The sequence below is a fragment of the Aethina tumida genome, chromosome 1 (assembly GCF_024364675.1).
Source record: "Aethina tumida isolate Nest 87 chromosome 1, icAetTumi1.1, whole genome shotgun sequence".
Classification (NCBI taxonomy): Eukaryota; Metazoa; Arthropoda; class Insecta; order Coleoptera; family Nitidulidae; genus Aethina; species Aethina tumida.
This window is the reverse complement of record NC_065435.1, coordinates 62,708,968-62,732,740: the sequence shown is the minus strand read 5'-3', so window position 1 is coordinate 62,732,740 and position 23,773 is coordinate 62,708,968. Positions and strand designations below refer to the sequence as shown.

General features: G+C 32.2%; 2 protein-coding genes across 6 annotated transcripts in view; both read right to left on the bottom strand.

Moving 5' to 3' along the window:
• LOC109605695 (uncharacterized) overlaps positions 1-12,192 on the bottom strand; it is a 34,260-nt gene extending 22,068 nt beyond the window's left edge. Inside the window, exon 1 of one of the 4 annotated variants that reach the window (XM_020022289.2) lies at positions 10,529-12,192. The gene's annotated coding sequence lies outside the window, so the exon portion shown is untranslated. Of the gene's footprint in view, positions 1-5,417; positions 5,939-10,528 lie in introns of those variants that run through there. The other 3 variants (XM_020022327.2, XM_020022307.2, XM_020022321.2) reach the window with 3 other exon arrangements.
• Positions 12,193-17,128: 4,936 nt separating this feature from the next.
• Positions 17,129-23,715, bottom strand: LOC109605293 (BTB/POZ domain-containing protein 9). Of its 2 annotated transcripts, none has more exons than XM_020021863.2 (10): positions 23,526-23,715; positions 23,249-23,427; positions 23,124-23,192; positions 22,992-23,058; positions 20,471-20,727; positions 20,153-20,414; positions 18,513-18,732; positions 18,168-18,455; positions 17,782-18,115; positions 17,129-17,659 (listed from the first exon to the last, which is right to left on the bottom strand). In XM_020021863.2, the coding sequence occupies exons 2-10, from the start codon at positions 23,423-23,425 to the stop codon at positions 17,462-17,464; spliced, it is 1,872 nt and encodes a 623-aa protein (XP_019877422.1). In that variant the 5' UTR covers positions 23,426-23,427; positions 23,526-23,715; the 3' UTR covers positions 17,129-17,461. The 2 variants fall into 2 exon arrangements, with proteins under 2 accessions (XP_019877422.1, XP_019877429.1); XM_020021870.2 differs by having other exon boundaries at positions 17,782-18,100; positions 23,526-23,711.
• Between the last annotated feature and the right edge of the window lie 58 nt (positions 23,716-23,773).

Here is a 23,773-nt window from a genome sequence, read left to right as displayed (position 1 = left end):
GGCTGATGTCTGCAGATTCGGACGGTGAAGACTAAAACATCGATGCTTTATTCTTTTAACCAATCTGTTACAATTTTGAATTCGTTTTCAGGTTGAAACACATTTATTAAGAGCGTCATTTCTTCAATATACCGAAGCAAGTTGTTGTTTAATAAATCCCTGTACATAAATAAGTGAGGAGGTCTATTCCAGAAGAATTGAGGCATCCCCACAGAATAATTGAACCGTCATCATGTTCCACTGTGGGTGTAACAAACTTTCTGTGCAGATTTACCCCCATATGATGTTTAACATACGTATACATTATTAACCATCTTCTTACAGTCCTTGAACTAATTTCAACAACTCCCATTTCCTTCAAATTGTCTTTAATTTCAGCTGACGATAAGTTTGGATTGTTTTTGACATTCAAATTATCCAGTTATCGATTTTCTTTCAAGTTTTTCAAACGCAGGCAATTTTTTCCTACTACTTGAGCAATTTCTCTAAATTTAGTATTAATAAGGGAACCGACTGGCAATCTCTTCTTGTTTCTCTGGGTCTTCCTAACGCGGAATTATAGTTTTTCTTACAGTTTCATTTCGACCAATGATTATATTATTATAATATGCAAAAGATCGCTAGTAACTAAGCGATTTAAATTCACAGAGAACATTGGCAGACCATACAGTAGAAAGTTTTTATAATTTCGTCCATTGAAAAGTAAAAAAGTACGCATTTTTTTAAACAATAAAATTAGATTGCCCAGTTGATGATAAAAAAAAATAAATATACAAGAAAACAACAAGTACAAAGAAAAGAGATAGGGTCCAGCTCCATAAATAACGGTGATACTTGTGTTTTAGTTTTGTTGTTGTTAAACTTGTTTGATTTCTTAATTATATTAAAACAGTAGGCCCGATTATCTTTCTAAAATATGACGAAGCCTAACGGCAAGGTAGTTAAAAATGTTCAATGTTTGTTTATGCAATTTTTTGTTAATATTTTATAATGATTGTATATTTTACATTTAATTTGAAAGCTCCCACCGACATCTGACATAACAAACATTTTATAAAATACACGTTATTATTTGGTAAATAAGAAAAAATAAATAAAATTTAATACGCCTTCGCAAATATCTGCGTTTCTATCGAACGCGACACTGTGTCCGAAGGAAACCTTTCGAACAATAAATACTTTTGTAAACAATTGTTACGAAATGGAAAGGCGGCCGGGCTTGGTTATGTCACAGCTTTGATATTTATACAACTACCTGTTGAGTGTTTGGTTTGTGATTTCGACCGCACCAAACCGACCCGTCTACCGCGATCGGAATCGTGGAATCTGCACCGCGGACACCTCGATCCGTTGCTCAATAACGCATAAATTATCCATGTAACTGGTGTTTTCTTAATTGAGGCGGGCCCTCGCCTATCTCTTCTTAAGTCTTCTTCTAACTCCGATGAGAACATGCGCACGAGTGTAGCACGCAATTTAATGGCCAACACGAACGTTCCGAGTTCCGAGAGATTAATCTAAAAATACGATTCCTATGAATAATGTAACGCAAAAACGGGTATTGTTGTTGTAAATTGTCGGCGGTCGTTTTTCAATCGTGTGCAGGTAATTTACTAGACTTCTGGCGAAACTCTTAAGTCGTCGACGGCCATTCTCAGAAGCTGATCCGAGTTCCGAGAACACGGACTTGGGTATCAGAACTGTTGGATAAGCCCCCATAAAATGCGGAGTGGTCGAGTGTTTGGTTTTTAAAGTGGTTTTCTCAGGAATGATAACTTGTTTCTCAGAACTGGATCGTTTCGTGTTTTCGTCCAAATAAATATTCCGTTGCGCGCGATCCATAGAAAATCCTATCAGTTTCCATTTGTTTACGTTTCATTATCATCAATTGCTTCCGTTCCAATTAGTATCGGTCGAATTTAGTAAACTGCTGCGTATTCAAGAATTCGTCGGACTCACAAAATGGTGACATAAACGTTCGACTCAATTATATTCGCCAGTTAAAACGTGTCCTTACAACATTCGATGAGATGAAACCGGACACCGCCAGATTTTACTCTAAAACCGTAATAAAACTGATATACCTAGAGTTCAAATAACTTCGATAATGGAACATTCTCAACTTAATAAATTCTCCGCTATTTAAACGTTACACAATTTGTCGAAAGCCCACAATCATGGAGTCCTTGTGTGGGAACAACACTAGTGAACTTTAGTTCGTTGTGAATAAATACATTGATAATTTTTTCTGTTTGTTATTGGCGATACAGCGGAAAATGATACAAAACCAATTTGGACACTTTTGATACGGCCATGTTAAAGGTTATGTCACAATTTGCGTCAGAGATTCCGTGGAGTCCGATATTATTTCTTTATGTGCGACGATGCATTTAACCAAATAAAGCGAGTCGATTTCTTCGAAATGCAGCCGAATTGGCGGCACCTAATTGAGGACTTTGTAACTGTTCATGTTTATTTTTGGTTATTCTAGGCATTTAGATAAGAGTGGGATTAACATGAAAATATAACATTTAATGCTATTTTAAGTACAAAGACAAGTACATTTGTTTTTCTTATATATATTTTTTTTTGCTTAAGTACAATGTGTCTAGTTGTAAGTAGAAAAATTAAAATATTAAGAATCAGAAGTTCTCAGACTTTTAAATTATTTATAAAATAAAATATTTGAACTACCAACAAAATAATGTTAACATTTTGCAATAAAATGATAGATTTGTTGTCAAAGGTCTTATTTTATTAACAATAAATGTTTTTAAGGGCAAAGAAAAATGATTATATCAAATGTCAATCTAAATAAATAGAATAGAAGGAGCTTATACAATTTTTATTTGTTTATAAGTAATATTTTAAACTCTAGAATAGCTAATCACTGTTAAAATATTATTAATATTTTACACTTAAATGGTGTTTATGATCAAAACATATATAATGATTTAAATTTTCTTTTAATGTCTAGAAATTATTCTGTGTCAATCTCAATAAATATCATAGAAGGAGCTTCTAGATTTTCAAATTATTTATAAAGTAATATTATATTTTTAATTTTAGAGAATAATTAATCAGTGGTAAATTATTATTAATCTTTTATAATTAAATAATGTTTATTATCAAAACTTGCATTTATACTAACAGAAATTTTCTTCCTAATTTTATTAGAAAAAATAAAATGTCAAGAATCAGGAGTTCAGAACTAATTTAATTTAAGTAATATTATACTTTAAACTTTAACTACTGCCAAAATAATATAAATCTCTTAAGTGATTACCATTTTAAATGCCAATCTCAGTAAGTAGAAAAAATAAAAGAATCATAAAGACCTTGTAGACTAAGTTTAATTTGTGCCAAAATATCTTTTTTATAATTAAATAAACCAAAACTTTTATATTAATATTTTTTTTTTGAATTAACAGAAATTAATAAATGCTTATTTAAGTAAGTAGAAAAAAATATTAAAAGTCACAAGGAGTTTCTGGACTTATTTATAAAATAATTGTACATTTTAAACTTAACTTTTTATTTTGTTATTTTATTAATCTAAAGTTTCTAGCAAGAAATTATTATGTCAAATTCCAATCTTAGAAATTAGACAAAAATAAAGTATCAACAATCAGAAGGAGCTTCTATAAGCTTCTATTATATTTTGAGAATAATTAATGAATGCCAAAATATTATTCGTCTTTTATAATTGAATAATGTTTATTATTAAAAATTGTATGTATATTGATATAAATATTCCTCATCTAAGTAGAAAAACAAAATAAAATGTCAATACTCTGAAATTTCTGAACATTTAATTATTTTTTAATGCATTACTAATAACTGTCATAATAGCATTAACCTCATACAATTAAATGATGTTTATTATTAAAGCTTTTATATTAATCTAATTTTATGGATTCAACATAAATTATTACATAAAATACCAATCTAAATAAGTAGCAAAAATAAAACATCAATAATTAAAAGGAGTTTCTAATACTACATTTTATTCTTTAATCTACAACTAAGTAATGCCAAATTAATATTTACATATTTTAAAGGATAGGTTTATTATCAAAACCTTAATTTTATTATTAATCTAAATTTTATAGCGACAAACAGAAATTATTAATTAGATGCAAATCTCAGTGGGTAGAAAAAATAAAATACCAAAAATCTCAAGAAATTTCACTGCCAAAATATTATTTATATTTTATAATTAAACAATGTTTATTACAAAAAATTTTTATTTATATTAATATAAATTTTCTGAAGATCAACAGAAATTGTTATATCAAATGTTAATCTAAGCACGTAGCAAAAATAAAATATCAACAATTAAATGAAGTTTCTAGACTTCTAAGTTATTCATAAAATAATATTATATTTAAAATTCACTCACAACAAACTTTGGTCAAAATAATATTAACTTCTTAGAATTAAATGAATATTTATTATCAAAACTTTAATTTCATTATCATCTATATTTTCTAGCAATAAACACAAATTAATCTAATGCCATTCGAATTAGAAAATATAAATTATCAAGTTTTTTCGGAATTTTAGTCTATTTGTAAAGTAATATTATAATTTGAGTAACTAACTACTGCCAAAATATCACTAATCTCTTAAAATTATATTAAAATTATGTTTATTTTCAAAACATTTATTTTATATCAACATTTTCTTAGAATAAAGAATTATCTTAACAAATGTCCTAAATAATAAATATCATAAAATCAAAGGGAGTTTCTAGACTACTTAAAAATAATATCAAATTTTACTCAACAATGAACTACTGCCAAAATAATGTCAATGTCTTAAAATTTTTCAACTTCTTAAAAAAATCTAAACTCTAGCAATACACAGAAATTATTACAATAAATGCCAATCTCATTGAGTATAAAAGAGTGACAATATGAAGAATCAGAAGTAGTTTCCAGATTTTTTTATTTATAATAAATATTATATTTTTAATTTTATACTATAATTAGTTAAAGTAAATAAACATTTACCTACAATTATTATATCAAATGTCAAAGATTTGTTCAAAATGAGATTCCTACAAAAACTTTGACAAAAAATTTAATGTAACGTGCAAATTTCTCAAAAAAAAAAAAAACAGTAAACAAGCGAATTTTATTGCTAAAAAGTGAATGTGAAACATGTACACCAAACACTAAAACTAATTAACGGTGTAGTTTTGTAAAAGAAAAGAATTGCCAGTCATTGTTCCAAACCAAGTTCATTAAAAAAGTATTAATGTACAAAATGCGACAAATTAGATAGCGATAATTCCCAAATTGATGATCAAAACCATTTAAATTTGTAAAAGCCGTACGGCGTCATTAACGACGATAACGCGTAACATAACATTAAAAGTAAAAAAAAATCCAAGCAATAAGTGTCAGGATTACCTCGCCGCGACGCGACGTGGCAACGTCGTTTGTTGACGGTACTCGAGGTAAGCCCCGCTGACATCAACGGAATCGAAAACAACCGACGGGAGACTCACCGTTTCCAAGAACCAGATCGGCCAACGGAGGGAGCCGTACCTGGCGATTCTCGGAACTCCCCGCCGTTATCTCGGTCCCGGTTGCGAGAGAGAGATACGTCGACCGTGCAAAGGTGCCTCTTAAACACTTCGAATTAAATAAAAAAACGACCGAAGAGAAAGGAACGGAGGACGGCGGGTCCGGCCAACAGCCGGGCCATTTAATTTCGGCATGTTCCGTCGACCGGCACCGGCACCGCACGGAACTCCAAACCGTAGGATCGGTGATACAGATGGTATTATAAGATAGTGTGTGCGAGATAGGCGTTTGCGGTAAATCGTATGGGTTACCGAGAAACTCGCGCAATAAACTAATCGCGGCGACTGGCGGCAAGGTTGTTGAAGCCGCGAAATGCGCTTTTGTCACGTCCGCAAACACGTATTCGTTCGCGAATTCGGCAACGCGCATCATCATCACCGGGTCCGCAACGTTTCTCGTTCGCACCGCGACACAATTGCCGCCGTGCACAACCAGGGAAATTCCTACACACACCAATAAATAACCGATTAACGACGACCCGAAAATCCAACGCTTTCGTAGCGTTTTAAATGATGGAATTTTTCAACGTGACCGGTTCGTTTTCACGTCCTCCAATAGATTCTATTATGATCAACAAATAAATGAACTTTGATTTAATAATAACATACCAGCAATTTCGAAATGCTAAAAATGGTATCCTATCTTAATCCGTACTTGACTTACTGTCACCGCCCTCGAGTTAAATCTGTTTTATGAAAGCCATAAATGGGTTTCTGAAATGGGTGACACTTCAGTTGTACAAAGAGGGTAGGTGAGTTATTTGCTTAAATCGCCCATTTCCGGTGCTGATTAATTTATTGTTTATTGTTTACCTTTGCGGATTATATTATTTATGCCATAAAATGTTTAATAGACATATTTAATGATCTACACGAATATGTATATCGTATGTACATATTAGTAATATTATATTTAGCGTTCATTCATAAACCGCTTATTTTAAACAACCTACGCCACAATTTATTTTTCACTTAGAATATTTAACAACTAATTTTATGGACACACTTCATTTATTATAATCATGCAAACTATTCATCGTTTAAAAGACTCTTATGTTAATATTAACTACAAAAATTTACACCATTTACGCTAGTCAAAAATGTAAAAGAATAAGCTAGTAGAGAAGTTCAGAGACGAAACGAGGAAAGAGAAGAGAAGACAAGAGAATAGATGGAGAAGTGAAGAAAAAAGAAAAAAAGAAAAGAGAAGAAAAGAACACAAAGAAAAAGAAGAAAGGCAATGTAAAGGGAAGATACGACAATGGAAGAAAAGAACAGAAGAGAAGAAGAGATGAGAAGAAGGAAGACAATAGAAAGAGAAGAAATGAGAAATGAAGAAAAGAGAAAAGACAAGAGAAGAGACGAGAAGAGTAGGAAATTTCATGTAAAGGGAAGATACGTCAATGGAAGAAAAGAACAGAAGAGAAGAAGAGATAAGAAGAAGGAAGACAATAGGAAGAGAAGATACGACAATGGAAGAAAAGAATAGAAGAGATAAGAAGAAGGAAAACAATAGGAAGGGAAAATACGACAATGGAAGAAAAGAACAGAAGAGAAGAAGAGATAAGAAGAAGGAAGACAATAGAAAGAGAAGAAATGAGAAAGGAAGAAAAGAGAGAAGACAAGAGAAGAGACGAGAAGAGAAGGAAATTTCATGTAAAGGGAAGATACGTCAATGGAAGAAAAGAACAGAAGAGAAGAGAAGAAGAGATAAGAAGAAGGAAGACAATAGAAAGAGAAGAAAAGAGAGAAGGCAAGAGAAGAGACGAGAAGAAAAGGAAAAAGATGAGAAAAGAAGAGGAGAGAGAAGCGACGAGACACAAAAGAAGAGAAGTAAAGAGAAGCGAATAGAAGAGAAGGGAAGAGAAGAGACAAGAAAGATGAGAAGAAAATGTAACAGATGGGATAAAAATCGAAGACAACATAATGGAAAAGTATATATACCGCAATATTGGCAAGTGTAGTTGTGTAAAATATTCACCATCAACAGATGCAACAAATAACAAACATAATAATTCGTATTATGTTTTAAAAGCAGAAGAAGGAACGAGAGTGCCACACGGGCATTTCCAGTGCAAACATCAAGTGCGTCATTTAATTTTAATAACTCCACCCCGAACAGTTTCCAATAAAGAGCGAAGCGGAACGTGGGCCGGAACGAGATTATCGTCGATGCCGCCCCGCATCAAATAATTTCGACTGCCTGGAACACGCCTGGGCATCCCGGGGCGTATAAATAACGTGGTCGGGCCGGTCAATTCGCACGCCACAAAAATAGATATTGACATAATGAAATTTCCCAGAATTTAGGATCCCGTCGTCGGAACGCACGCTCCCACGCGGAAAACGGCCGGCCTTATGCGGACGAAAGGGGGGACACACCGCGGGCGCTCGTTTTTTTTTTTTTTTTCTTTCTCTTCTTACTGTTTAATATGCGCTCGCCGGTGGCACTGTGCCGCTGAAATAATGCTTAACAATTTACGGTGCGTCACGCCGTCGAGACTCCTTGAATGTTAATCACTGCTAAAAATTGAAGCGCGTTTGTGAAAATAAAAAAGAATGTTGGCATTAGAGACTGAATGTTTCGCACGTCATCGACGGTCGGGGGGCCCCCGTTGCCAGATCGAAGGGGGAACCTGTCGTGGGAGTCGTGCGTGTGGGAATTCCAGCCCGGATTCGATGCGGATTAATATTAGACTTTGGTACCAGTTCTGTACCTACTTATCGCATTCGCTGCTAACGTTGCTTTTTTCGTTACAGCCAACGGTGACCGAACGTTTTTGGCGTCGATGTTTTGGAATTTCCGCCCGTTCCGACCACTAATAAGAACTGGATCAACTTCTAATTGTAACGATCATGAGGTCTTGTTCTTTTAGTAGACTATAGCCTACTAACTAATAAAAACAAGAGTGACCTTGAATAATTTTTTTGTCGTTAGATGTAAAATAGTAAAAAGAATATTCAGCGTGACCCATTTTTGTCCAAAAATATAACCTGCAGGGTAATTTTTAGGCATAAAAATTGAAAAATCATATGAGCAATTTTTTATAGAAAATCACTGCTGGATTAAGAAACCTTGAAATGGGTATATGTCAAATTTCATAAAAATATATGTATTCATAATTCTGTGGAAAAATTAAAAATATTCTTTTTGTTTTTGAATCAAATAGTCTGAAGTCTGCCCAATAAATGGTGAAAAATAGCACAAATTATCTTATTTTTCAAGAATATTGGAATATTATAGTATTAATAATATTCTATAGTATAAGTCTAGAAGTCTAGATCTAGTTAGTAGCAAAGAGGGGAATAATTTCGATAAATGTCGATCTATAAACACGAACAAATATAGATACTATACTAATTATACTATACTTATACTAATACTATTAAGTATAGGATTAATATTATTATATTACAATATTCTTGAAAAATAAGATAATTTGTGTATTTTTGTCAGTTTATTCGATAAACTTGATTAAAAAACTATATTTTTTATAAAATTTGGTATATTCCCATTTCAGAAGGTACTTAATCCTTCTCTGTAGATTTTGGTTTTGGGTCAAAAGGCATAACATTTTATCTATAGGTACATATTTTCATGCTTTACTATTAAAAAAAATGTTAAAATCGGACAAAAAATACAAATTTTATGAGGGTGTCCCGCTTTCAAACGGGCCAAACTGTATATTTATTACATTCATCCACATTTTGATTGAAACCTCCAATGTTTAGATCTCATTACTGAGTTTGCTCACAGTCCAGTTCCAAAAATATTGGGCGCCAAATGTTGGACGTCTTCCAATTGTCTATTATGAATATGCGATTTTTAGAATTTTCATGGTCGTAATTTGTTGAGTTTCAACCTTTTGAAGTTACGTGCTAAAAAAACAAGCAAACATTTCTTGGATAAATGTTTATTTGCGACCAAGCAAAATGTCATATTTGAAAACCAAATTATCGTATTGAAAAAGTTGTTGTTTATTATTTAATATCGATCTTGTCACATAAGATTTGTTCACTTTCATGTTGTTTCGTTTATTTTTAGACAAAACTGTGCATAGTTGAAAAACAAAATATACTAATTATAATTTATTAATAGGCAAGGGAATTGATTAAAAAGGGGACGATGAATTAATAGATAACCAAACTAACAATAATAAATGACTTTTGTAATTTAATTATTTTCCAATTTGGTTAAATTCACGTTCGCCATGTATTATATTATTGTGAAGCTTGTATGGTTTTTTGTACTATGTGACTTTCATTCATTCAAAACAACTACTTACTTGGGCCAAGTATGACTAATAACAATTGGAATTTGTGCGATTTGGGCTACGATTTTTACGATTAATATTACATTAGAAGCAAATTGTTAAGACAGGCGTATTGGTCTGATACCATAAAAAAGTTTTGATGTTTAACTGGTCCCACAAGTGGAAAGTTTAGATCAAATCTTAATGGCGTCCAAAGTCATATTGTTGGTAAACAAAAAGATGAAAACATAAACGACCAGATCAATGGGATTATAAATGGAGACAATTTGTCGGACGAAACTGCACAGAACGAATTAGAAAACGTCGTCCGGCCGCGGTTCCCTGGGACCCGGAAAACGAATCTGGATCCGGCAACGCCGCCGCCACAGCAGTTGCGTTCGCAGCGGGCCTGCGGAGGTAGGACGGAATCCGAGAGAGCGCGGGGACACGAGGGGGCAACGCGCTCGTCGACACCGAGACAGACGTGCTCTCGGTGACGCCAATGCGATAGTCTGAGCGGCGCCACAGGGGTACAATACCATGCAAAAAAAAATAATATAAATGAAGCGACAACGGTGCACACTCGGGTGCGTTGGACATACGTGTGCGTGTGTAAACGGAACGCCGACCAGTCGGGGAGCAACGTAAATATGGGGTAACCCCAGTGTGGCCCAGAACTTACCCAGTATCTGTAGGAAGCGAGGTGTTCGCCCACGTACGCCCCAGACGCACTGTTTACATCATTCAGACCGATTGGCACTGGTCGGTGGCTAGAACTTGGTGGCACGTTAATTCATCGGATGCACAGATCACCGCGAGGGACACTTGTACGAGGGTGATTGAATGTCGGGGGGGTTGGCACTTGGTTGCGTTGTTGATTATTAACGATAAACGGAGTCATGCGTCGGACCGACACTTATCAGTGAGGATTTCCCACGCTGGCTCTCTAGATAAATTGTATGGATACTGCGTGTAGAGCACACACACACTAAATATGATATGGTTGGTGACACGGCGCCATGTTTACTTGATTCACTTATCCGTCTCTGTTCCACAAGTACAATGACTAAGTCGACGCTCGTTTGTTGGCTCGCCGTGGCGTTTCACTCTGTCGCACTGGAATTGCCCTGGCGCCGTCCTCGTCTCGCCCACCGGAATCACCCTGGTCCCGTCTCCCTCTCGCCTACCTCTTTCCACGAAAACTTTCAAACCTGTTTAGCCGACCCTCTCTGTCTACGCTCGGATTCACCTTACGATCGTGCGTCGGCCTTTCTCTTTCTAAACATCCACTCCGTTCGCTTTGCCCGCGTCCAACACGCGATACGGTCCAAAGTCTACGGTTCAATCGCGATCGAATCCGAATCTCCGTTCCGTTCCGTTCGTTTCGCACTCCGTCAACGGGTGTGTGTGTGTGTGTGTGTTGGTGTGTACACGACGTCCAGCGACCGCTTCGGTTCAAGTGCAACGAAGCACTGGTCGTGCCGACGACAGTCCGTCCACTCGCTGACCGTACGGTACCGGAATCAGCAACACCGACTCGGGGACCCGGTTTTAGAAGCGCTTACGTAGACCGGCCGATAGCAGCAACGATAGCGCGCCTCCCCAACATTGAACTTAACCATTAATCGCCTCATTATCGAAAACCTCTTTGTCATCCTACAAATTTAGAACTGCACACACACACACACACATACACACGGTAGAGAACAACAACAAAACACATCGACGGATCCACTTCGAACGGCTCCCCTGTACCATAGGAATTTCACTTTACGACCGGTGGAATCTCCCCTCGGTCCGTCCTCGTCTGGTGTTCTGGTTCTCTTTTACGTAACAGGTTTTATGTGGTGGGCTCTCGGAATCTCCCCTGCGTCCTTGTTTTCGGACGTGCAGATCGACACACACACACGCGTTCGTGTTCGGCGTGTACCCCGCACCTCCCATGAATGAAACGGAATTCTCGTTCGACTCGGCTCTTTCTCGAGCGCATTGATTTTGTGCGAGCTACTTGTTGAATGCCCGTTCCGTTCTTTCGTACGATTTGTTACCATGTTGATCTGTTGTCGGGTGTTTTACCTGTGCCGTACGGCCTTTCGGCAATGATACGCCGTTCCGCACCGCCCACACGTGCATTGTTCAATTCTAATTGCGTTTGCGTAAATTGTGCGATTGACAAACGGAACGATTTACGGCCGCGACGAGGTTTTAATGAAAAACCACTGTATAAGGACATTTCAACCATTTTTCTCTTTTTATTAACAGATAAAATAGACGGTATAAAAACTTATGATGTAAATCTCATAATAATTTACTTTTATATTCAAATAAACAAAAGATACTCAATAAAGAATGAATAAAAATACAAATGTCAATTGTTTTTATTTTAATTATATTTTGGATATATTTTAAATGACTCACATTAGTTAAAATTAAAAATAAAAATTACAAATTAAATTTTAAATTTAAATAATTCATATCATTTGTTAATGCAGTAATAAAAATTATATACAACAATATCTTAATATATGGTAAAAAAATTAAGTCCATCGTCTTTTTTATTATTATATTTGGGGCAAGTATTAAGGGTTGAGGTTAAAATAAAGTTAAAATAAAAATCAAACAAATTATAATAAATTATATTATCCCATAAAAACTTCAAATTATCATGTACAACAAAATAATAAAAAGAATTTTCTTTTTATATTGCTATTATTGTACACTTATTAGTCTTTTTTAAAAACGATCAATTTCTGAAATGTTATATTATTTAACACAATAAATTAAGTAAAATAAAGAAATGCTTTTTTACTGACGTACAAAAAATCTTCTTTAAATCCTATTTTGTACAAAGTTTATATAACCCACAGTTAAATGTTGATGTTAAAAATGTTGAAATAAAAATTTTAATAATATATTAATTTATTTTTAAATACAAATATAAACAAAAGATTCTTAATAAAGAATAATAAAATATAAATATAAATTGTTTCTATTCTAATTACATTTTGGGTAAGTTTTAGATGTCTCACATTAATTCATATTAAAAACAATAATTACATATTAAATTTAAAATAACTAAGCAAATAAATTATATTATTTATTAAATCATATTGATGACTATATGTAAGGTACCCAAATATATTCATATCATGTAAGAAAAATTAATAAATAAAATTTTTCTTCTAACCCATAAGTGTTCCATGTATTTTGTACATTGTATCATGTTTCTATTATTGTACAGTTTTTCACAGTTTTAAAAAAGGTCGATTCTCCAAATGTCATATTAATTAGCTTAATAAATTAGTCAAGTAAACAAATAAGTTTTTTCCGAAGTATAAATGTCAATTGTGTTTTTTTATTATATTTTGGACAAATTTTAAGTAAAGCACGTTAAATTTAAATGATGGTACTAAAAATAAATATAAAAATTGCTAATTAAATCTTTAAACAAATTTAATTAATTATATAATTTATTAATTCAATATTTGATAATTAGAGTTTTAAAATAATCATGTTTTAAAAAATTAATGGAATTTGTCTTTGTCTAATCCACAAAGGTTCCATGTAATTTGTGCATTGTGTCATGATACTATTATTGTACATTTTTTAACAATTTTGAGAAAGGTCAATCCCTAAAATGTTACATTATTAAACTTAGACAAATAATTTTTTTCTGAAGTACAAATAACAATTGTTTTTTTTCCTAATTACCATATATTTTAGACATATTTTAAGTATGTGTGTTACTTAGTTTAAATTTTAAATAAAAAAAAATAAATGGAATCTTATCTAACTAATCAAATACTTCTTATTATTTATTAATTTAATATTAATGATTATATGCAATGATCCCATAAAAGTTTCACCTTATCGTGTATGAAAAATTAATAAACGGAATTTTTTTCTAACCCATAAGTGTTCCATGTACTTTGTACATTATGTCATATTACTATTATTGTATATTTTTTAAGAGTTTTAAAAAAAAGTCGTTCCTCAAAATGTTATATCACTTAACTTAATAAATTATCATAAGTAAACAAATGATATTTTACAAATGTCAATTGTTTTTCTAATTATATTTTGGGCAAATTTTAAGTAACACATAGCTTAAAATATTTATGTTAAAACTTAAAATCAAAATTGCAAATTAAATATTAATTTACTAATCAAATAAGTATTATTCATTAATTTAATATTAATGATTATACGTAAAGATGCCATAAAAGTTTCAAAATATTAATAAAAAATAACCGGAATTTTTCGTCAAACGCATAGTTTTTCAACAGATGAGCCACTTAATAAATTATAACAAGTAAACAAATAATATTTTACTAAAGTAAATTGTGATTCACATTAGTTTAAAATTACTAATTAAATCTTAGCTAACTAAATAAATAAGTCATATTAATAACTAACCAATTTATATTAATTATTAATTTAATATTAATATTTATGAGCCGATAACTCATAAAAGTTTCAAAATATTACCTACGAAAATTTCCTCCTACACCACAAATGTACATTTTTGAAATTTGGTATACCAAAGTTGTTGATGGTACTGAATTACATATTTTCATTTAATACTTTTGATCATATATATACATTAATTTTTATGTACTAATATATTTGCCCAACGTACACAAAAAGATATTCTTGTTATAAGTTAGAATTAGAGGCGCAGCCTCATCAAAATGTTGTTAGTGGAAACGAGCAAGATATAATTTTTTTCCTTGTTAATTTTATTGTCGACTTATTTATCAGAAATTGTTATCGCTGTAAAACGTTCTACGTTGAGTATAAAAATGTCAAAAAGTTTATAATGATCAAATATTATAATATAATTTAAAATTTTTATTATATTAAGTTTAAGAAGAGATTATAAAATGTCCAATCCAATATTAAATTGAATTCAATCGCTTTTAACAGAAGAACTTTTTATTGTTTTTTACCTATGTCAAAAAATGCACAAAAGTGTTATGAATGAATAACAAAATTCTGCTTTTTAAATAATATACAGAAAAAATATAAAATACATACTTCTGATCCTGAGCCTACATTTGTATCAATTTTTAATATAAGCATCTCTTGGCTCAGATCAACTTAAAAGTGTTTTTTTAGTCGTCTTTATTTTATGACATTATAGATTATATTAAAATGGAGTACTTAAAATTTGCATACAGAATGGCTGCAAAATAACTTATTTTATATATTTATATATTTTATATATAAAACAAAAATAATAAAATATCCTAAGGTCCAAAAGCACTATTTAAAAATCTGTGACTTATTTATGATTGAGTAACTCGGAGGAAATCGAACATTTTATGTCACTTGATAATATCGTTATCTCATTAACGATGATTCATTACTATCACCTAAATTTACTTTAATCTAATATGCATATTATATTAGGTCATTATCTATATTGAAGCCAGATATAATATAAAATCATGCTTACCTGGGTGGTACAATGATCCTTTGGGAATGTAACAATGTACATTGTTGAGACTTAAACAACATATACCTACTCAAACAATTTACAATTTTATTATTATTAATACATTTTGTCATATTAAATATTTCATTTTAATTTGGAGCAATTTACATCAGATAAATCATCCACATTAACTCTAAATTTTGAGTTAAGGGATTATTTTTTAACATAAAATCTAAATCTTTCAAAACCACATACGTGACATGTTACAAGACTATTTTTTCATCGAGTCCAAATTATACTCCAAGCAACTGCCTAGCCGACACTTTAAAGACAAATTACATAGTACATGACAGTAAATTATTTCCAGTTTTTAATAATGTTACAGTGTCAAAACTTTAAGCCAATAATATATTTTAATATTTAAATAATTAATATGAATTCTTTTTTTAACATAATTTATGTTCATAATTTGCAGCATATACATTGTTTAATGTAGGCAAAAATATATTAACGTACAATACCCACTGGTACCTCCTCAAAAAATATATCGATTACAATAAAAAATTTACTCTCAATTAAAATAAATTTCATATTAGAATTTTTTTAAGCTGTTTGAAAACTTTTCAGGCAAACTCCAGTTTATATAAAAACATAAATTGAATGCCGTCCAATTTTATTTTTGTCGAGTAATTGCTAACATTAAAACAATTTTTATTATTATAAGCTTTTATGATTTTAAAATAAAATAAAAATCAATAAAAACCTGCGACTGTTTGATAACGAGTGTAAATTTAAAAACAAATTCATATTTAAGTCGCAATAATTTTGACCACCCGATTACTGAAATCGTTCAGTTAACAAGTATTTGATTATTATTATACGGTTATTCCCAATAATATTTAATATTTATGTACGGTATTTTTACATGTGTAACGTAATTAACTCTTATTCATATTTTTATGTAAAATTCATTGTCGTTAATCCCCATGTTTAATATTCTTATATTTTCTGTTCAAAGATCAATTGGTATCATTTTGGTTTTTTCTATTAACACACTAAAGGCGGGTAGCAAAATAGTCCAAACTAAGTTGTTGAATGATAACAAAAAATAAGAGATAATTCTTTCAGTTCCGTATGTAAACCAATAGAGTAAAATTATCTCACCCCGTTTTTAAAGTAACTACATTCAAAAAGGTAAAAATTATCCGGCCCGCTAACAATCAACAGTTTTCGAGGCGGGTATTTTTACCCGACTCGCTTATAGTGTGTTAATATTCAGTCATATAGCCCATTCTGTGGTTAAAACCATTCCCCATTTTTTTAGTTTTGTTGTAATTTGTATAAAAATTTAAGAAATCAGAATTTCAGTATTCAAAAAATTTATAATGTAGTTGACTGATTTTTTATTTTAACTTAAAGTATAGATATTATATTAACATTTTTACCTTAGTTGATAAATGTTTCAGTAATTTTCAAATGTTGATATTTAATCGGCGGAATAAATACGAAAATAATGCATATCAGATTGAGCCATTAAGAAAGGAATTACCAGTTTGGGAACAACGTAAACTGGAACCAGAATTATTAAAAAGATAACTTTATTAAAATAGAATATTTTAATTTTAAGAGCTAAATTTATTAAAAAACTTAAAATTAAATGCGTTAAATAAATTATTGTATATTTTTAATGTGGGTATCATATGTATATTATTATTGATTATTCATTGACAATCTAAAAAATATAAGATATTGCAAGTATTATTTTTGTTTATATGAGTTACCATAATGTCTTTAAATAATTTTTTAAGAATTACTGTTATTCTATTAAGGGTATTAATAAAACAATTATATTTCATTGTATAACTTTATTACGGAGATTTCCTCTATGTATAATGTGTAGTCATGTTATATTCCCTTAACTTCAAACATAAAATTTCAGACTCTAAATAACAGTGTCCTAATCAATTTAACAAACGCAGAAAAAATTTCAATAATCTTTCAATGATTAGGTTCTGGACTGTTCGTCTTATATTTATATATAGTCCATGTTACTGAAATTTTTTATGCGCATACTATATGTGGTTGTGTTGTTAATTCGCATAAAAAAATATATATAAACATTAAATTCGAAAATCTAAACAGCAATTTCCTAGTCAATCCAGCGAATGCTACAAAAATTTAGTCAGTGAGGTTTTCGCCAGCAACCGCCGCCTCTTGTGGTATTTCCTCCGCCTCCGTAGCGGTCTCCGGAGGTTGAGCGACGGCATCTTCATCAACGCTTGCCTCTTTAGATAATTCTTGGGCGTTGGTGCCCTTGGAAGTCATACCCACAGTGTCGCACGTTGACGGACACTCGAAGTGAACACAGTGGAAAACCTAGAAATGTATTTTTTAGATTCATTATTGTAATTTTAAATGTAGTTAATTTAATTAACACTAAATTCTTATACTAGTAAATACTGTATTATAATCTTATTACATATTGTAAAAATACTTGCCTCATTTGCCGTATTATTTGTACCAACTATTCTTATAAAAACAACAGGTCTTGGAGCGAAATGTATCACCTGCCAGGATTTACAACTTTCTCTAGTATAATCAACAACCATCTCCCAATCCCATACATTTACTGATGATTCAATGTAGTAGCTGTAACTTCTGTCATCACAGTCCCACAACAATAATCTGAGACTCGATATGATGTAAGGTTGGCCCAGTTGGATAAGTATCGCACCAGATCCCAACTGATGACAAGTATAACCAGAATCCCAATCATAATGCTTTGTATCACCATTCAGGAGTGCATTTCTTGAACGACTGTTAAAAAATCGACTAGAGTTAAATTAAAGCTGATTTATGGATTCGTAGCGTTTGTTTGACCTACCTTACGCCTTCTATGACCACAGCATTCTTTTCCAACGTAGCGACGTTGTAATGCGGGCACAATATGTCGTTAACCATTTTGGGCAACTTTGAAATGCATGTGGCTTCAAACGCCACCAAATGGAACACTTTGTTGACGGTATTATGAGTACCCACGATCCTGATGTATTGAACTACGCGGTTCTCAAAGTACAAGTATTGCCACGATCTGCAGCAATACTGACTATAGTCTACGACTCGTACCCAATCCTTCTGCTCCATAGACACTTCAATGTAGTAACTGTATGATCTGCAAATAAATAGAAGTTGTGGAATGTTGTAAGGGTATGAAAAATCTAATATTCACCTTAAATCTCTGTCCCAAAGTAACATTCTGATATGATTTATGATGGACGGAACTCCCAACTTCACCACAATACCCTGGTCGCCTGGTCCGTTAATCGCATGTCTAGTGTAACCTTTTTCCATATCGTAAGCGAAAAAGTCACCATCTAGAAGGTATTCAGTTAGCTCTCCCCCAACCACTTTTGACCCTAGACGAAGGCTTGCAACGTTTTCATCCAGCACTAGGACAAATAAATTTAAATTATATCATAGTTAAATGTTATTTTGTGGTGCAAAAATATTTCGAATAATCTTACTAAAAGCTTTTTTGATCCCATAATTCAATCAGAAAAAATTAAAATAAAACCATATGATAGAAAGAAAGAAGAGTATTTAACTTCGGACACGTTTTTTGAAAAAGTATGGAATATTATTTTATTTGTGGTCAGTTGAACTTAAATTCTTAACATTTTTAGTCGGTTTCAATATAGTGCCTAAGCACGTTTACTTTTCACTTCAATATAGGAAAAGAGTAGTTGAAGTTTGTGAATGTAGCCGAACTCTATGTGACGTGACAAGAACATTAAATATTACTCAGAGAGTTGTTTTGAAGATTTTGAGTAAATTCCGCACTCAAGGTGGTGTTGAAAATTGATGCAAGCCATGACGTCCACGAAAAACCACTCCCGAGATAGACAAAATTATAAAAATGCTTTCCCTCAAAGATCTTCGCAAAACATCAAGACAAATCACGGAGGAAATTTCGACACAATTTAATTTAAATAGTTGTAGAAACAATGAGAAATCGGCTTATTAATGCGAGACTATATGGTCACTGTCCTTTGGAGTGATGAAAGTAAATTTAATTTCCTTGGATCGGATGGTGGAACATTTGTGAGACGGCCAGTGGGGCAACGATACCAATTTAAATACCAAATTCCTACAGTTAAACATGGTGACGGAAGCATTATGGTTTGGGGATGCTTTTCTCGATCGAAAGTTAGACCCTTGAATCAAAGATAAAATTTTCAATACAGGGACATATTGGAAAACACCATGTTTCCATTTGCCGAGGAATAAATCCAACAACGTTGGATATTTCAAGAAAAGAACGATCCCAAACATACGTCCAAAATTATTAAAGACTTGTTTCTAGTGAAAAACTTAACTGTGCTTGAATGGCTTTCTCAGTCCCCGATCTAAATTCTATTAAGCACCTTTGGGAAATATTAGACTGTCGCATCCGAACAATAAACTTCAAAAGCAAACAAGAACTTCTTTAAACTATTCAGAAGCAGTGACAACAAATTCCTGTTGATATATTGCAGAGACTGGTAGATGCTATGCCTAAGAGATGCCAAACAGTGATAAAGGGCAAATATTTCGCCCCAAAATATTGAAATGTTTGAGTTATTATTTTTTTATAAATATTAATAAAATATTCCACTTTTTTTTCAGATAGAATTTAAAAAATTCCTTGTAAAATGGTAAAGATTTGAGGAGCAAGGAAAGCATCCACTTCAATTTTATTTTTGTTAATATCGGAAATTTGTTTTTTATGAAACACTTGTTACTGAAATATACTAATATACTTTTTTTCAAAATTTTTTGATGTGACTAAATGCAAGCTAAAAATGCCGAAAAAACCATTAGGCAACTCACATAACTGTCCACGGTGCGGTAGACTGCTCAGGCGTACATTGGTTCTTTCGGCGATGGCGTCGAGAAGGGCATCCGGCTTGACGAGCCCCGCCGGACGTGCAACAGAAAGCAAGTCCGCCACACTCATCAGCGGCAAACGGACACAGCGCATCACGCGGTCGTCGACATCCGTATTCGCTTTGCACCAGGCACACACACCTCGGAAGATTTCCACTTCGGGTGCGAAGAACGAGTCGCGTTCGAGTAGTTCAACCAATGAACTCTGTAACACCCAGTCACGATGAAACTTAACGATGCGTTCAATGAGTTCGACATTACCTGTGACAATTGCAGGAATGATTCGCTGGTTAAGATTTCTGAGGCGTGCCTGTCAAGAAAATTGTGACACACGGCCACCAATTTTTCCAATCCAAAAAGGTGGGCCGTGTCCAAAATTGCGCATACATTTTTAAGGGCTAAAAGTTGCCGCAAAATGTCGGAAATCGCCGTTTCCAAGTCCAGAAATCCATACTGGTGGGCCAGACCCAAGATGTCGAGGATAACCTCTTCCTTTAGCGATATCAAAAACATGTGACCTATAATAAGAATTACATTTGAGTTAGCGTTAGAAATTTATTCAACAACAACACAATTTGAATTCTTCCAACTCTAACATGCTATCCATCCACACCTCCCCAATATTATTATTTTCGAGTTTCGCTGGAATATTTAAAAGTAAAAAAAGTATTTGTAAATAATATTAAAGCTGCATAATTCATTTATAATACAGAAAAACATATTTACAAAGTAATACATAAAAGTGTATTGCGCACCAACAATTGCGTAGTAAATTTAAAACACACCTCATGCTTATAAATTTATTCCTTCTGATAAAGTAAACTGTAAAATGTCTAAAATATCTGAGAATATAATGCCGGACCCACATGAAAAAAGATTTATGTTATGCGTTGTTTTTGATACAAGGATTTTGGCGTTTGCCAAAATTTTTGTAGATATGAACTGTGCCCACACAAACACTTATTATATACAAATATTTTCGGGGCGAAGAATGCACGCTATCCGATTTGTTGTCGGTTTTCTACTCAACTTCAAGGAGATTTAGATCCCACATAAGTATTATTGTAGATTTACAGTTGCAGTATTATTTGTAAATTTTAATCATATTAGGCTCAAAATGTCAATTTCATTAAATAATTAATTTTAATAATACCACACAAGATATTTTTTATGTGGATTCGGATTCTAATAATTAACGTAGAGTTTATTTCTTAGGGATAACAAAACTCAGTTCAATTTTGTCAGTTGAACACCATATTTACTAACGAAACCACTTAGTTACCGTGCTTTTACTGATATTTTAACAAGCACTTAACTGATTACGAAAATTAAGTCACTATTTGATACTTGTTGGAATTAATTGAACAAAACAAATAAATTCACTAGATGTAATTTTTAATACTGTTACAGATAGATTAAGAGGAACACCAATAGTGAAATTTTGAAAAATTGATTTTTTGATAGTCTATACCTTCAAATTTAACATACTAAAATTACAAATGAATACCTCAAATAGTTTTTGAGTTAAAGCCATCTAAAGAGTAGTCGCTCAACAGTCAGAAAGTTACGTTTACTACAGGGACTATGGTTCAGGCAGTAATGATGAAAATATTTTGATTGATCCAACTCATGGATATTGTTATAAAGTTTGTTTCAATTTCAATTGATGTGATATGTAAAATTAAAAAAAAATATGACTTTTAATCAAGTTCGCGAAATTTAGGTTTCAAAATTGGTGTGATGTGTGAATGCGTTGTTTGGTATATCAATTCTGGACCTATGAATGAAAATGCATTTGAAATAAATAGATGTTTAGTGGCTGTGGGACGCCTTTTTAGTACCAGGATAAACTGAGTTAAGCCAACGAGCTGCCTCGAAAGAGGGTCGATCATCTCGAAGAGCTACAACAGCCCAGCAGGCTATAGACCTGGAACAGCAGATTAACTCCAAATTTGATATTTATCTATTCATGACAACGAAATCAATCAAATATTCATACACAAATTAAATCCCCAACATTTGATGCAGTAGTTTTCTATAAAAAAAATTCCCAAAAATCACTTCTTTTTAGGCCATACACTAGGTGTGTCGCTTACTATAAAATATATTTTGATGAAATATCCAATGTGACCATTTTTAAAAATATAAAATTCAATGTATGTTAGTATCTTTCTTATAACAAATGCAATTTTTAAGTAGAGAAGTACAGTATATAATTTTATAGATTTTTTATGTATTTTGAGCCATTATTAATTAAAACATTTATTATAATGGGTTATGGGAGTGTTTGCATCATAAGTAGGTCATATACAGTAGAAAAAGCGTTTGACCCGACTGAATTTAGAGAGAGACATCATGCATGATAGAGACAGTAGAAGTCTGTCCCATAGTGGGAGACTTACTGTCTCTATTGTACATGATGTCTCTTTCAGGATTCAGATGGATCAAACTCTTTTCACGCTGTATATTAAATGTATAATTCAAAATGTGTATGATTAATTAAAATGTTCTTTGTTTCCATAATCAATTTATGAAATTCTTTTCATATTAATAACTTATATTGTATTATTATAGTTATTATATATTTTAAGTGTTTCATGTTCAACATTTGTTTCATATGTAATATGTTAAGTAATCAATGAACAATTATGATATGATATGAAAATATGTCAATTACCTTATTACCTCTAGAAATCTAACTGATAAAATTCATAATAATATCAGTGCTATGAATAATTTTATAACTTACAAAACTAAAGCAAATATATAAAATAAGACTTGCCTGAGTATATGTATTTCAACAGGTATTTAAAAGCCACCAGTGGTGCATGTTGAAGAACAATTTCTGTCTGTAATTAAAATTTATAGAACATATTAAAATAAGAACATCATGAGACAATAAAATGATACTAACTTGATTTGATTCCTTGAGACCTCCGTAAAGCAATGCCCTGAAGTAATCACTGCGTGCAGCCAAAATAACCTTTAACATAAGTTATGCTTATAAAAAAAGTCTGTCACTAACATAGAAGCACCTACTTTATGGGCATGCAGTTTCTGTCCCTCTACCACTAAAACAATGTCAGCATATTCATGGCTGAGGTACAAGGAAGCCAAATTTTCTGATAATTGGGACAGATGTTCTATGTCCCCCAGTCTGGTAGCCACACTTTTACTTGAGCTGGAATTCTGAAGGTACTGGTGACTGCTACTCATCTCTGCAAGTTAATACATGTGTAAAATGGTTTGAAATATTTGTATGGATTTTGAAATGTTATGGTCCTGTCATTGTAAAAACAAATGAAACTTTACGTACTTTTTATTGCTTGGTTACAGATGTCAATAAATCAAGCCGCGTTGAACTATCACAATTATTCACAGCTTCCTATTACATTGTTTGAAGTACATTCACAATCAAATTCCGTCTATCCTAAATACAATTGTGGACTGTTTGGCTTATAAATAAACAACGTTGTCAAATCGAAATATGTCATGGTGACTTTCATATTTACTTATTCATATTTATAATTTGAAGAATGCACTCTTAGGAGAATTAAATGTATT